The sequence below is a fragment of the Micromesistius poutassou genome (genome assembly GCF_964030765.1).
Source record: "Micromesistius poutassou genome assembly, chromosome: 1".
Lineage (NCBI taxonomy): Eukaryota > Metazoa > Chordata > Actinopteri > Gadiformes > Gadidae > Micromesistius > Micromesistius poutassou.
In genome coordinates, this window is record NC_140271.1 from 7,716,316 (window position 1) to 7,731,315 (window position 15,000).

At 46.3% G+C, this 15,000-nt stretch overlaps 1 protein-coding gene and 1 long non-coding RNA gene across 2 annotated transcripts in view; one reads left to right on the plus strand and one right to left on the minus strand.

Annotated features, from left to right (window-relative positions):
• Window positions 1–15,000, minus strand: part of cep112 (centrosomal protein 112) — a 106,202-nt gene that overhangs the window by 31,086 nt on the left and 60,116 nt on the right. The window contains exons 21-22 of the mRNA XM_084488344.1: window positions 14,096–14,326; window positions 356–418 (exon numbers count right to left, since the gene is read on the minus strand). Coding sequence (XP_084344470.1) covers window positions 356–418; window positions 14,096–14,326 — 294 coding nt within the window. The remainder of the gene's footprint in view (window positions 1–355; window positions 419–14,095; window positions 14,327–15,000) is intronic.
• On the plus strand, window positions 9,482–11,746 carry LOC311379792. The gene is made up of 3 exons (XR_014646839.1): window positions 9,482–9,572; window positions 10,315–10,401; window positions 11,147–11,746. It is a non-coding gene; the product is annotated as an uncharacterized lncRNA (long non-coding RNA).

Sequence of the window (15,000 nt, forward strand, 5' to 3'; positions counted from 1 at the left end):
GAACCGTGGTAGATTGAACGCGGTCCAAGCATCTTCTTCTTCTGGGCCTTGTTCTGTGTGTGTTTTTTTTGTGTGTGAGCGCAATTGTGTGTATTCTTCTCTTGCTAGTATGCATGTGCGGGCAGCTCCAGTGTTCAATACCTGTGCCTTCAAACAATCCAGTGGAGTCGAAAAAGTTGAGAAGAAGAAATACGGGAAGGGATAGAGGGAGAGAGAGGGACAGAGGGGGGGAGGAAGGGAGAGGGAGGGGAGGGGTGGATAAAGGGAGAGAATAGGAAGAGTGAGAGAGAGTGAAAGTGATTGTGGAAGTGAGAGCGAAAGCAAGAGAGAGATTGAGAGAGGGAGAGCTGTTTACCTGGGCAGACTTGGCAAGCTTCTGAGCGTGGTCCTTCTCCATCTGCTTCAGCCGGCTGCTGGCCTGCAACAAGAAAGCAGAGCGCTGGGTGTGAGAACCAGAGATACCAGGGACAGACAGACAGACTGAGAAACAGGCTAGACTGAGAGAGAGAGAGAGAGAGAGAGAGAGAGGAGAGAGAGAGACGAGAGAGAGAGAGAGAGAGAGAGAGAGAGAGAGAGAGATTGAGGGATACAGAGTGATTGAGGCTGTCAAAGAGGGTTGTGAAATTGAATCCATGGCAGGAAGGGCACAAAGACCCCTGTCCCACAACCCATAGCCCTCCCATTTGCTATGCTAATACAAACACACACACACACACACACACACACACACACACACACACAGAAGACAGACTTTGACCCCTGGGTACTTTGGCAGCCTGTCTCGGTGGCGGGGTCTGTGGCCCCTGGCTGGCTGCCAGGCTGCGGGCCCCTGAGTGCCAGGAGGCAGCGACAGCCCTGGGCACCTCGGGCATCGGACGCTCTGATCCCCTGCCAGCGATTCATCGCTTAAACAGGAAGAGCAGGGAGGGGAGGGAGAGGAGGGAGAAGGGGGGGGGGGGGGAATTTAAAATGTCGCTGCAATTAAGTTTTTTTCCCCCCCACTCTTGTTGTTCTTCTTCATGTGGGTTTTATTTATCGGGAGGGAGAGCAAGCCCAATGTGGCAGCGGCGGGGCAGCCAAGTGAATGGAGACTGTTGTTGTTGTTTTTGTGGTTGTTTGGGGTTTATCGAGCGGCGCTTGTCTTTCATTTATGTATGCCAACGCTGCCGCCGCCGCCCTGTGGGACGCCGGCCAGCTGGATGAGCGGGTGTCACCGGGCGAGTGTCTCGCCGGGGCGGTCGCCGCTTCACAAACAAACGTCCCGCGGCTGGCTGGTCAGCGCTCACTCCCTCGCTTTGAAATAAAATACACCAAAATACACCAAACACAGACTGATATGTCGATCCCCCGCCGGATCACAAGAGGTCATCGGGTCGACCGCCATGTTTTGACGTGAACAAACATGCACCGCGGGTTCGAAGATTAGAGGTGAATTACGGCTACCGGATCGCATGTCACACCGGCCCTGTTGTAAGTGATACAGTGTAGTTGCCTGCAGTGACAGACGCACGGGGGCGGGGGGGGTGGGGGGTGGGGGGGGGGGGGGGTGTAGCAAAGAGAGCACAAGCAGTAGTGATGCCCCAGAACGCTCTCACAGTCTGCCTTCTTAACAATCGCTGCCACTCTCTCTGTCTTCCACAAAACAATCCTTCTGACAATAATTACTCTGCTCTCAGAGACAAAGGCATGACATTTGTATAACCTTTCAATAAACTTTCAATAAACCCCCCCCCCCCACAACACACACACTGTAATCCCTTACATCTCCAGGCCCCAAGGAGGTTATCATTTTCTCTTGTCTCTTTCCACAACCGTGAGAAACATTTAGTTTTTTGCTGCATTTGTTGCCCACTTTCTTTACCCGATATAATTGCGTTCACAGAGTCATTAAACCCCATTATTCCTCTCAGTATCTTTTTTGTTTTGGCCACCATATTCCGTGCTTGTGTGTGCGTGTTCTGCTGCGATTGTGTGTGTGTGTGTGTGTGTGTGTGTGTGTGTGTGGGTTAAATGAAGGAGCCACGCCTGGCCAGGGCATAATGAGCTGTTAAGTAAGGCATTAGGTTTCACTACACAGTGCTGATCCACCGCTGGCGGCCATGTTGTTATGTGACCATCCCCCACCACACACCTTGGAAGATTATTATCTCCATGGTGATGACCGAGGTGCAAAGTGAAAAGTTCATCAGGATAATACAAGACTAGATGTGGTTATGAGTGTTATAAGTGTGGGGGATTATGGGTTATTAGTGAAATCCGGTAAACTGTAAACAACAGTGATACTTTAAGGCCCAGCACCAACCATTACTTGCAGCTACGCAGATCAATGACTTCCTTAACAAACAATAGAGAGCAGCGCAAAAAGAAATAAGGTAAGAGAGAGAACACGTGACCAAGATTGATGTCAATTTAGGAAAACATGTTTTAAAAGAAAAGCTTGCTTACCCTTGAAAGACTCACATGCCCGCGCACACGCATTGGGTCTATTGTACTGCGCCTGGCAGCCACTGACAGACAACTCACTAACAAACACGGTTTGGAAACGAGCGCAGAACACACACACCCCCCATCAAAGCCAGTCAAACACCTGAGGTCTGTTTGGACTCTGCGTCCCACTTCCTGACAAACACTGGTGTCCGGACACACCTGTCACCACCGCACACACACCATTTGTCCCCTGGGGATGCCAAGGCAATGAGAGAGAGAGAGAGAGAGAGAGAGAGACGGAGAGAGAGAGAGGAGAGAGAGAGAGAGAGAGAGAGAGAGAGAGGAGAGGCAGTATATATACTTATTACCGGCTCTTCTCAATGCGGTGGAATGCTCCGTTCACTTGCATGGGCCTTCCCGACTTCCGGTGGTGAATTATTTTTCAATAATGGACCGTTGCTAAGCATATAATGACCAGGATGTCAAGGAAAGTGGATTTTTCACGTCTTTCGTATCACTCCAGCAAGTAGTCCGGTAACTTATCAACCGCAGCGGATTCGGTTGCTCAGCAACGTCAACGTCTTTGGCAGACTATTTCTCTGCTGATCAACACTACGAACTTCACACACCGTGTTAGTCCGTGTAACTTATTTTTTCGTTTTGGCAAGTAACCGTGTAATAAGCAGCATAATGTATAGAACGTTGCCGGTTCATTATCTAAAATAAGCCCCTTCAGGCGAAGCAAGAGACCTCCGCTTCGCGTCAGTGTCCGGTTCGCCCTGTTGGGTGTTATTTCCCGATAATGATAGTTGAAGTTCTATACATTATTCCTTACATATATATATATATATATATATATATATATATATATATATATATATATCATAATTATTAATATTTAATATCATGTCATATGCCAAAAAGGCCCTCTGGATCCTGAATTCAGAGAACAAGGCAGAGAGACAGAGAAAGAGAGTCAGGTGGGGTACTTCCTCACATGACTCCATGCTGTGTGTGCCAGTGCAGCCTACTCAGCTGTCGCATGGACATGGCACTGACAAGCAGAAACAACCGCATCATGTTATTCATCTGCTGCTTTGTGGTTTATTACTAATCATAACTCCATTGGGCCAAGGAAGATCTAAGTCAATCTGGGACCAATCTCTTTCTCTGAAATGAACTGCTACTACAAAAAAAAAAAACACTTGCAACCAATTAGACAAACAATAATAATAAATTACATTTTTAATCAGGACCTTTCATCAGGACCCAAGGTGCTTTACATGTTGGCGACAAAGAACAAAAACATGAGAATAACAAAAAGAAAAGACAGGCAGATTAAAAATAACAATTACAGAGCCGTCCCCAATGATAATGTTATCATCTGTTGTTGATCATACTTTTCATACACGCATGAGATTGTAGGAAAAAGTCTAAACGCGCTATATTTTATGAAACACCCCACTGACTATGTGTTTCTGCCCAGCAGATGTCTTTCAATATCTATATATCACAAAGCAATAAAAACAAATACACATAAACCAGCGGCCACGAACAAGCCAGGCCTCAATGTGGCGGTGAAGTAAGATACCATAAGTCCCAGTGTGAGCCCCTCGCTGGCCCGTTCATGAGGTGTGTGTATGAGTGTGACCATGTGTGTAAAACGTTAAAAATGGGTTGAAGTTTTACATAGAAGTGAGTGAGGTGGGTGGGGAGGTGCAGGGGGGTGGGGGCCGGGGTAGGCGGCCATATTGACCTCCAAACAAACATACAGGCTGAGAGATTCTTATGGAATGAGTTCACTACTACACATGCACAAACACACGGATACACACACACACACACACCACACACAAACAGCACACACACACAGGCACACAAGAACTGACATACAGACACATAAATAGGAGCTTAAAACAACAGGATATGAGAAACCACGCCATCAAATGCATTAAAACCAAAAATCAGCCGAACAAACAGCGGATAAAATTAGCAAAGAAACATGAGGCAGGAGAAAACGGAATACGTGAGTAGCCCCACAGAAGTAAGGAAAACAGCCGTCACAACTCCATTTAAAGCAGCCATATGTGTGCATGTGTACGTTGCGTGCAGTTGTGTGCGCATTGCTTGTGTGGGTGTGCAAGGGCTTTCAAACAGACTACCTGTGCTCAGGCCAAAGGCATTTTGGTGCTGAAGCACTTTTGAGGGCTCTATCAAGCTCTTCAATCGCATCCTAATTCCTAGCGGTATAGAGTGTGACTGCTTTGAAGTGTCAGTGCGTATGTGTATGTATGTGCACACGCTTACCGTTGTGTGTGTGTGTGTGTGTGTGCGTGTGTTTGTGAGAGATTGTGTGTGTGTTGTGTGTTTGTGTGATTGAGATTGTGGTGTTTAAAGAGAATGAAAGTGGATTTGAAGCAAGACATGTCACTTATTGGAATTAATTATTACCAATCTAAAGTTGGATCCAAGCCAGACACACACACACACACACACACACACACACAAATTAAATGAAAAGGCCAACCCCACATAACATAGAGCGTCTTTACTCGGCTCCACAAAATTTTGCACTAGGTGCAGGGCTGAACTCTTTGCCCCAACCGGAGTCACAATTGTAGCTGTGAGGAAACGTGTAGTAAGCGGAATCCACGTTGTCGACACATGATTCGTCCTGTCCCGGGCGTGAACTCCACAGTTCGGTCTGCAGACCAGCGACGCACGGAGACTAATGATCTTCGGGAATCGCTCCAGCTCCCGGGAAGATACCCTGTGACTGTAGTAGCCACTTGTAGTAGCCGGAGTCAACAAGATCTTGTGTGTGGAGTGAGTTCTGTGCAAGAATGGCTTGCGTCTATTTTGAAGAATCCACACGCGTAGCATTGTTAGATGTGCGCAGCTTTAGTTAATCCTATCCACAGAAGGAAGCGCGACAAATGTGCAGAAAGCAGATCCTTGAGACACACAACACAGGTCACAGAGTTGTAGGACACAACAATGGAAATGTGTGGATATTTATTCACGGAATATGGTTTGCTGTTCAAAAATCTTTACTTCCAAGTGTATAATATGTTTTTCTTTCACTTCACAGACGTATTTTAGATTTGTGGATTTTTAAATCTCATGCAAATAATATTTACACAAAATTCGATCCCCATCATCTCACATCTAATATTTCTACAGCTCTTTGACTTGTTTGATTTGTTGGTAAATTGTACATTTATACAGCTGTGGTTATGTTTACATGAGCTAGAGAGACCTTATACAAAGCCTTATGAGTTTGCTCATTCAAGGGTGAAAAAAAACACCCAACCGCCTCCCCTCAAAACATTCTGAGAAGACATTGCTTCCATATGACATTGTTCGCTGATATGTTTCCAATCAAACATTTTTCTTCGCCTCTTCCACTTTTTTTTCTCCTGTGCAAAAAGAAAAAAACCTACAAAAAACGTTCTACAACAACCCTGTGACTCCACCCGTAATGTAAAGATATTAAAGACAGGATGGAGAAGTAACAAATGGGGGGGGGGGAGAGGGCATTTCAAAAAGGGGGCGGCATTGCGTCTTGCACACATACCATATGAATATCAATATTCTTCCCATTCCAAAATAAAAATGTCCTCTGTTTTACACATCTGAATTGGGCTGGGGGGGTTTTGGGGGGGGGGGGGGGGGACAGTTGTAAAATAGGATGGAATAAATGAGGGTGGGGCCGTCATTTAGGAGGAGTTAGGGTTCAAAACATTTGCTAGCACGCCTTACAAAAGCTAGTTTCCTTGAAGCAATTTACTGTAAATTTGCCAGGGCCACCGAGCTTTGAGGCATTATCTGTACAGTTGTCTGTAATGACTCCCGTCTTAAACATGCTTGCTTGTGTGTGTGTGTGTGTGTGTGTGTCAGTCGGGAATCTCTTCCTCTCTAGTGCTTACTGCAAGCAAACAGAACACATGCTACACACACACAGCGGGCAAAGCAGGAATCAATGCATCATTGCACATTACGCGTGCATCACAGACACACACACACACACATTCGCATGCATCAAATATACAGATGAGTAAACACACACATTTACACTCTTATTGCAAACCAAAGGCAAGTGAGAGCTGCACCAGCGATAAGACGGACTCAACAGCAGCAGGCTTGTGCCCGCCACCAGAAAACCAATTACAAACATTACCGACGGGCGGAGTGAGTCCATCCTCTTCCTGTAACGTCGCCAGAAAGACCCTGGTCTATAAACAAAACTACACCACAAAACCACCAAAGAAACAACTGTTTAGTTGATTCATGAATAAGTAATGAGCAGAGAATCGTAGAACTCTTTAACATAATCATGGATTGGGGGGGTGTTGTACTTAAAAACCAGTGAAAAGGTGCGTTTGTAAAGGATCAGAAGGCAGGCGGAGGGGAGGGGGGGGGGGGGGAGCATGAGAGCATCTGCGTTGCCCGTGGACGCAGTTCATCAGCTGCGCCGCTATTGATGTCTTATGAAGAGCCGGACCACCTGCAAGTCGTTTCATTTGATGACCTTGAGAGGTGTGCATGTTTGTGTGTGTGTGTGTGTGTGTGTGTGTGTGTGTGTGTGTGTGTGTGGAGGGGAAGAGCAGGTCTTTCAGCTTTACCACAGAGAGGGAAAGTACAAAGAGCAGCCTGCTCTATCAATATGTGTGTGTATGGTGTGTGCGTGTGCGTGTGCGTGTGTGTGGTGGCGAGCGTTAGGAAGCAGTATTTTGAACCTGTAGGGGGCGATAATGAGAGCTTCCTCCCCTCCGCTATTCAGCTGTAAGGCTGTGAAAAAAAAAGCTGCTACAACGAGTTGGACAGGAGAGGCACAGAAGATGGTCTCTATTATCAACACTTTTGACCACACAGTCACAAAACAATGGACGACCTGCTTGCATGCAAGATACAGCCAACATCGTGTCCTCTCGCTTCTCCAGTGGTAGCAACATCTTCTCTATGATCACAACAACGCAGCCCTGAAGTGACCCTTTGGAATTAGGATATGGGCTTGGGTGGCTTGCAGTGGCTTGATTTCAATCAGGGTCCCTGGTCCCTGAGATTAGGAAGGCAAAGAGTGACATCATAATACTGACGAATACAGAACCCAATCAATCCAGGTTTCAGACTGTATGTGGTGGAATAATAATCCCCCCCACTAACACATCAGAGACTCTGCAGCATCCATCCCTAAAGTGTGATGGTGGGACACCGGGGACTGTAACATTTGAATAACAAAATAATGATCTTGAACCCTGGAGAACCACTTATTATCCCCCCCCCCCCCACCACACACACACACACTCTCATACACACACACACACACACGTTGACACAAACACACACACGTTGGCCCCAACTGTAATTTGAAGCACCAGCCTGTTGCTCCTGCTGTCACTGTGTTTTAAAGTGTGTTTAAACGTGAATTAGAAGGCTCGTGTTCCCTGTCCTCTCTTCCCTGAGACTTTTAAACGAAGTGCTCAGGAGCTGTGTGAAGTTTTCTTTCGAAGACGAGACGTCCCTCCAACTCTCTCATCTGCTGTGTGACTCAGACTCTGACTCTCTCAAGCGCTCTCTCTCTCTCTCTCTCTCTCTCTCTACCTACCTACCTCTCCCGCTCTCTATTTCGCTGTCATGCTCGCTGTAGCACCGGGGGCCGTAGGTGGTGCAATGAGCAAATACGGTTTACACACACACACACACACACACACACACCCTCGTGTCAACAAATTCGACACATCCAGTTTTGCACACGCACACATGCGGGGGAGGACTTGTTCACCTGTGAACTTAACCCAATGCCGCTGTCACTGCAAATGAACTTTACATCTACGCCTGTGATAAGTCAGATATTCTCCCGAAAATGTTTTGATTCATCTGCCGACATCTCTGCGTGTGGTGTCTGAGGTGATTATAGGCTTGTTTTAACCCATCCCCCTGGCTATATTCGTCTGAAGGCCACTCTTGAGGTCTGTGTATTTGGAAAAACAAGACTAAATAAGGAAAGACAAAGCAGTATGAATGCCTGTTGAACTTGGTGAAATTTGAATGGAATTGATTGTCTTTGGAAAATATTGAATATAACTTGGTGTTCTTCTCTCATGTGCAAACAACACTCCTTTACCCCTACAATAAACAGTTTTGGGAAACAAACCAATTGGCTTCCTATTGCGGTGCCAAACCAGGTTTGGGGCATGTGTGTGCGTGTGTGTTGCGCTGTGACTTTAATGTTGCGAGTGGACTCACTGGGCATGCCTGGAGGGTCACTGAGGCTGGCACGGGGAGCACTGATTGGCTCCTGCAAGGCAACAGAGCGGCTCCCTCATTGGCTGAGGACTGCCTTCAGGAGATGTTGTCACAGCTAGTTAGTGCCTGATGAAATGCCCCTTCCCTTTGATCTGAGGCAAGAGCTAGCAAGCAAGCACACACACTCAGACGCACACGCCTATTTGCATGCACACACACACACACATACACACACACACACACACACACACACACACACTCCGCAATTCCTACAATGGTGTACACACACACGTACGCATGCGTACACACACACACACACACACACACACACACACACACACACACACACACACACACACACACACACACACACACACACACACACACACACAGTGCTGTTTACATGTCTGCGTTGACACAAGCTCTTAAACAATCAAGCGTGTGAGAGTGATACCAAATGGTCCTTCCTAGAAAGCACACACAGCCCGAGCCATGCAGGCAGGCAGCGCACCAAAACAAACCCGGTCCCACAGACACACGTACGCGCAGGCTCGCACAATGCGCGGGGGTCCAACAGAGAACACGCAACAGCGCACGCTCGCGCGGCTGCCGTCCAGTCCGCCCCGCGGTTCAAAGGGGCCCCCGCGTGCCCCGCAGACACAAGAGCAAATATGAACCCGGGATTCCCAGACTGTATTGAGGTTGTGTTATCAGACCTGATCCACTTGATTTATTGTTTTTAGGACGCTAAGTCTGATCTCTAGTGTTGACAAACCGGGGCGTTGGGGGGGGGTTAGCAGCGGGGATCGCTAGGCTGGAAAGAGCTTTTGTTTGAGACGCACGGGAAAACTTTGAGCGACTTCGAGAGTATCTATTTGAAGAACCGATTACTTTCCGTGAGTGCACTTTTACTTTGAAGGGAGAGTTTCGGGAGGCTTGAGTTTTATCGATCAAACAAAGGAGAGTTTCGGGGAGGCTTGAGTTTTATCGATCAAACAAAGGGAAACAAAGGTATGGTCGCCGCGGCAGTGCGAGGGCCCTGTTTAATTGTTAACCGGCTGTTTTGTAGCAGTTGAATTTTTGACCTTTTTTTTTTTTTTTTTTTTTTTACTGTAGCAACATGAAGGATATCAGGGGAGATAAGAAGGCTTTCAAGTTTTCACTCATGAGAGATTTGGCTTGTAAATTGGGTATCGTAAAGTTGAAACCGTGTTTAACTAGTGAGGGCCAGTGTGTGTTCATATGTATATCTTTGCATGCGCACAGAGGGTTTTTTGTGTGTGTGTGCTCAAAAAAAATAAAAATTAACCATTTACTAATGGGTAATTTAATGGATGTTTATATCCAGAGCGACTTATAGTGAATACAGACACGTTAGTGAGTATTTTAGGAGCAGGTAGAGGGTTAGGCTGCTTTCACATGGAAGCCGACCGCAACACTTCAGCTGGGAGTCAAAACCAGAAATCAATCCATAAATCTCTTTTTCTCTGTCTATCTCGCCCTGCCTTTCTCTATGCACAAAATGTATATCTGTAAATGTATATACATTATATATTCACTGTATATTTGTGTTCTCGGACTGCCTGCTTTGAAGCACAGCCCTGGTGTCTTTATTGGTGTATCATGGTATGGACTCAGTTCTTCCTAGATACTTCTGACGTTCTTGAAGTCCCGGTGGAGGGAGCGATAGAGGAGGGACGCAGGGAGAAATAATGACATACGAAGGCAAGTGTGTGTGTGTGTGTGTGTGTGTGTGTGTGTGTGTGTGTGTGTGTGTGTATGTGTGTGTGTGTGGTTTGGGGGTCAGGTCTCACATGGCCCCTTAGTGGAGAGGGCAGATTGGCAGGATGAAGGACTGTGTCACCCATGACCACAGTCCCATGCATGTGGACACACACAGAGTATAGATACACCCATGCCAACAGTTTATCCCCACGTACACACACACACACACACACACACACACACACACACACACACACACACACACACACACACACACACACACACACACACACACACACACACACACACACACACACACGTTATATCCACACATTTACAGACATGTGACATGCAAACTAGTATAGAAGCACACTCCCCCACAGTGCCTGCTCTTCCTTCCTTCTCCCTCCCTCTCGGTCCTATCTCCCTCTCTCTCCCCCCCCTCTCTCCATCTCTCTCATATGTATCTCTCTTCCTCACTCTCTCTTCGCGTGTGCTCTCACGCAGTACGCCTTTTTTTATTCCACCAAACTTCAGACAGCATGGAACAATCTTAACGGCCTGATCTTATCGTCTTATGATATTCTGTTTCTCATTATTTCATCGCAATAGTCACTCAGTCATTCTCCCAACTCCGTTCCTCACTCCCCCCCACTCCCTCTCCTTTAAACGCATGCATCTTTGATGAGAGCCCATTCATGGATTTAATGGATTTCTCTGGCCTGTTTTCTTTTTTCTCTCACAGGATCTAGGAGGAAAAAAATAAAGAAGAAAAAAAATAACGCTGGTCGGTCGGGGGCAGACTGCAGAGGACAGCGTTTCTCTCTTTCTGCATCAGAAGTACGAGAAAGATTTTTTTAGGCTTACAAAACAGGCAGAATGAGTCAATATGGATCTGAAGGCCTGGCCGACTTCAATCCCACATGAAATAGCCGGGGCCCAAATGAAATAGCCACACACCCCGCAACCCCACTCTCTGCTCGTCCGAATCCAACTTTGAGAGAGATTAGAAAAGTGTGTGTGTGTGTGTGTGTGTGTGTGTGAGAGAGAGAGAAAGTGTTTGTGAGGGTGTGTGCATGTGTGAAAAGAGAAACGCGGTAAAATGTATTTCTTATTTTATAAAAAAAAGGAGACTGAACGAGAAACTGAACTGAGAAATCATTCTTCTCTTTGAGACGCGGTAAAAGGAGCATGCTGCTCATTGCGATAACAAAGTTCAATAGTGACAACCCCTCCCCCACCTCACTGCTTTCAATCCCTTTTACAATTTTGATTTGTCATCAGGGTTCGACACATCGCTCTGTGCAACAAAAAAACTGGCGGAGAGATTCAAGTCTGATTTTCAAATACCACACTGACAGCCTTCCCTGTCAGCCAAACTAATAAAACTGATTTCACACGGCCCTTCTTCTCTCTGTCTCTCTTGCGACTACCTCTGGTTCTGTGCAGCATATGGAGCCAAAATGGCAGCCCGGTCGCTTCGGAGGTCCCTGCATTCCGAGGCTAATGCCGTGCAGCTGGCTCGGGGTGGGTTCTAATGAAACGGGCTTTCTTTGATGGGCCCTGCTGGGGATTAGGTTCTGATCCACACCACCTTCGGTCCGCTTCCTGCTGGACCAGCAAGGGATTATGGGTGATTTCCCCAAGACCTGGTCCGGTTGAGCGGGGGGAGTAAATATGATAAAATGCCCGGTGCACTTTAGCATAGTGCGAACAAAGAGGTTAAGCAATGGAAGGATTAAGCAATGGAACAGACACCATGGTACACCATTGGTGACAAAACATTTAGAGGATGCCTTTGTCTTTGCCCTGTAGCTTCAGTCCTGAACTAAGCTTTGACAAAGGTCAAGGTTAAGGTGAAGCTTGTAGAGATAGCCCAGATCAACGTAGCATCTCATGCCATTGATAAACGGCCAGATGATTTGTTTATGGCATAATATCCAACGATTGGAGGACCATCACAGCTGAAACTCACTAAGGCCCAATCAACATATGTTTAATAGAATACACCTCCTTCTTAAGCACTTAAATAAACAATATGTGAAGTGATACTGCATTTCTGCTGCTGCAGCAACTAAAAAGACTAAAATAACATTATATAAAGATCAAATCCTAAGAGTGGAGAAGAATCTTTTTAAAAAGCACAGATGGATGACAATGCCGCTGAGCTGTCCTCTGACACCAACACAACAATCTGAAACAATTTTATTCAGTTGACCTTAAAATTTTGAATAACTTTTTCCCACAGGCTCTTTAGCGAGGTCTACAGTTTTCCTCTAGGTCTCATTATATCTAGCGCCTGACCTCAGTCACATGCTCTCAATAAATCCTCTCTCATTTCTTAACATTCATAAATATGACCTGTTATTTCAACCAGGTGCCTGCAATCTTCTTTTCACTCTGATTGTGTTGATAATGTGTACCTGTAGGCCTTTCATTTAATCCGGATCAACCAAATGAGAAAATTGTGGAATGTTCCACGTTTGGGCTAATGGAATGTCAGTGTGGGTTTTGACACATTTTGTAGCTTACTGGTGTTTTTGTGTGAGCCAACTGGAAGGATGGATTCACAGATTTAGGACTTTGACTACAGAGCCAAACCACAAACTTTCTCCTCACAGTCCACCCAAGGAGAACCTCCATCCCTTACAATAACCCTCTCCCCACCGTGACCACACAGACACACACACACACACACACACACACACACTCACACAAACACACTCCCATGTGCATACAGTCTCACAAACACACTTTCCCAAGTACGCTCACACACACACACACACACACACACACACACACACACACACACACACACACACACACACACACACACACACACACACACACACACACACACAAACAGCTTAATGAGTTTAGATGTGTAAAGATACTTTAAAGCCAGTGTTTCTCAATCTTGGGGCACTTGAGGTCGAGTGATATGCAGCGGGAGATTGCTAACTTTACTTATTTGATGGTGCATTTTTTATTAAAAATATTAAGGTTTGAAAGTCTCGCAAAGTTCCTGTACATACAAACAGACTGCATAATGATTTATAGTCATGAGCCAACTATAAACCAAGTGTTGCATGAGGTGCATACCACCACTGGGTTATGGATATTTACAAGAAGTTGGTGTAGATTTTCCTACGTGTTGAGGCAGATGCAAAATTCAGGGACGCAAGAACCACGTCCTAATCCCTTCCCACTACTATCCAAATGATTATGATTTTTAACTAAAAACGAATTGAATTACCTACCTGTTCTTAGCAGTTCTATGTTGAATATAAAAAATATTTTATAAGGGGGGTGAAAAATAAAGAACTGCATGTTTTGTTCCGATCCCTAAAGTTCAGAACAAAACCGCGTGAGCAATGAAGCTTGACCTAGCCCAGATACCACCCTGGGCGTAGCAGGTTCTCCACCTTGACGTTCAAAGATGGAACAGATTTCAACTTTGACCCACTCGACGCTGACCTCAAAGCAGATCCGTTAAGATTACAGCCTTTTTTCAACACTCTAAAACAAAAGGCATCTAACTTGCCAACGGCTTTCTTCATTTCTGAACTCAATCCATGTTTAATAAAGCCAAGCGGTTGCGGCTCCCGCCTGCTGGGCTGGGCTGCCACTGCCGGGCCTAGCGTACGGGGTACTTTAGCTGGCCGCTCTCCACGTGTTTGACCACTGGACTCACCTTCTCCCTGACGGCCTCCACCTCCTGGCGCTGGGATTTCTGGGCGTCACCGCGGAGACGTTCGGCCTCGGCGCGGAGGCCGGCCAGCGAGGCCTCGTGGTCCTGGGCGTCGCGGCGGCGCTCCTCCTCGCGCAGCGACGCCACCTCCGCCAGCTGCTGCTTCCGCTGGCCGTGGGCCGTCTGCACCTCCTGCCGCAGGCAACCCACCTGCTCCTCCAGCTCTGAGATGGTCTGGGAGGAGGGGAGAGCGACAGAGAGACAGAGAATGAGAGAGAATGTTTTCACTGAGATAGCGTATGATAGATCATTTTGGAGCTATTGTTGTTGTACATTTGTATAGTTTCTTCAATAGTAAATTCAGTTTTATTGTATTTTTTATTGTACTCAATTGATCACGTTGTTTTTTTAATTTTACATTGTTTTATTGTTATTTAGACTCTTATCATTAGAGTTTTTTTGTTCACTTGTAAACAATACTTGAGTCACCTTTATTTCTGTTTACTTTTGCAATAGAAGGTGACTTAAAGTTAAACTTGAAGCCAATGAAGCAAATTTGATTGGAAGTGAAAGCGAGAGATGGGAAAGGGAGGAAGAGAGGGGTGATAGATAGGAAAGGAAAGAGAGTGGGAGGGGGAGAGAGAGGGTATAGAAGTATAACGTGGGTAGTGTGTGTCAGGTATGAAGAGCATCAGCATATGACTTCAACACATCTGCTTTAAAAAGAAAAAAAAAGGGTTTTCAGTCACAGCGGGACATACGCATGTGCCCAAATACACCATGAGATACAAGGGGCAACAACAATAACAACAACACACACATTTCTGCTGCGGTCACGGTCACCCGCTCATTTCAGACTCACTCAGTTGGGGGGAAATCGGTTCAGACCAGCCCAGGAGCGTCAGCCT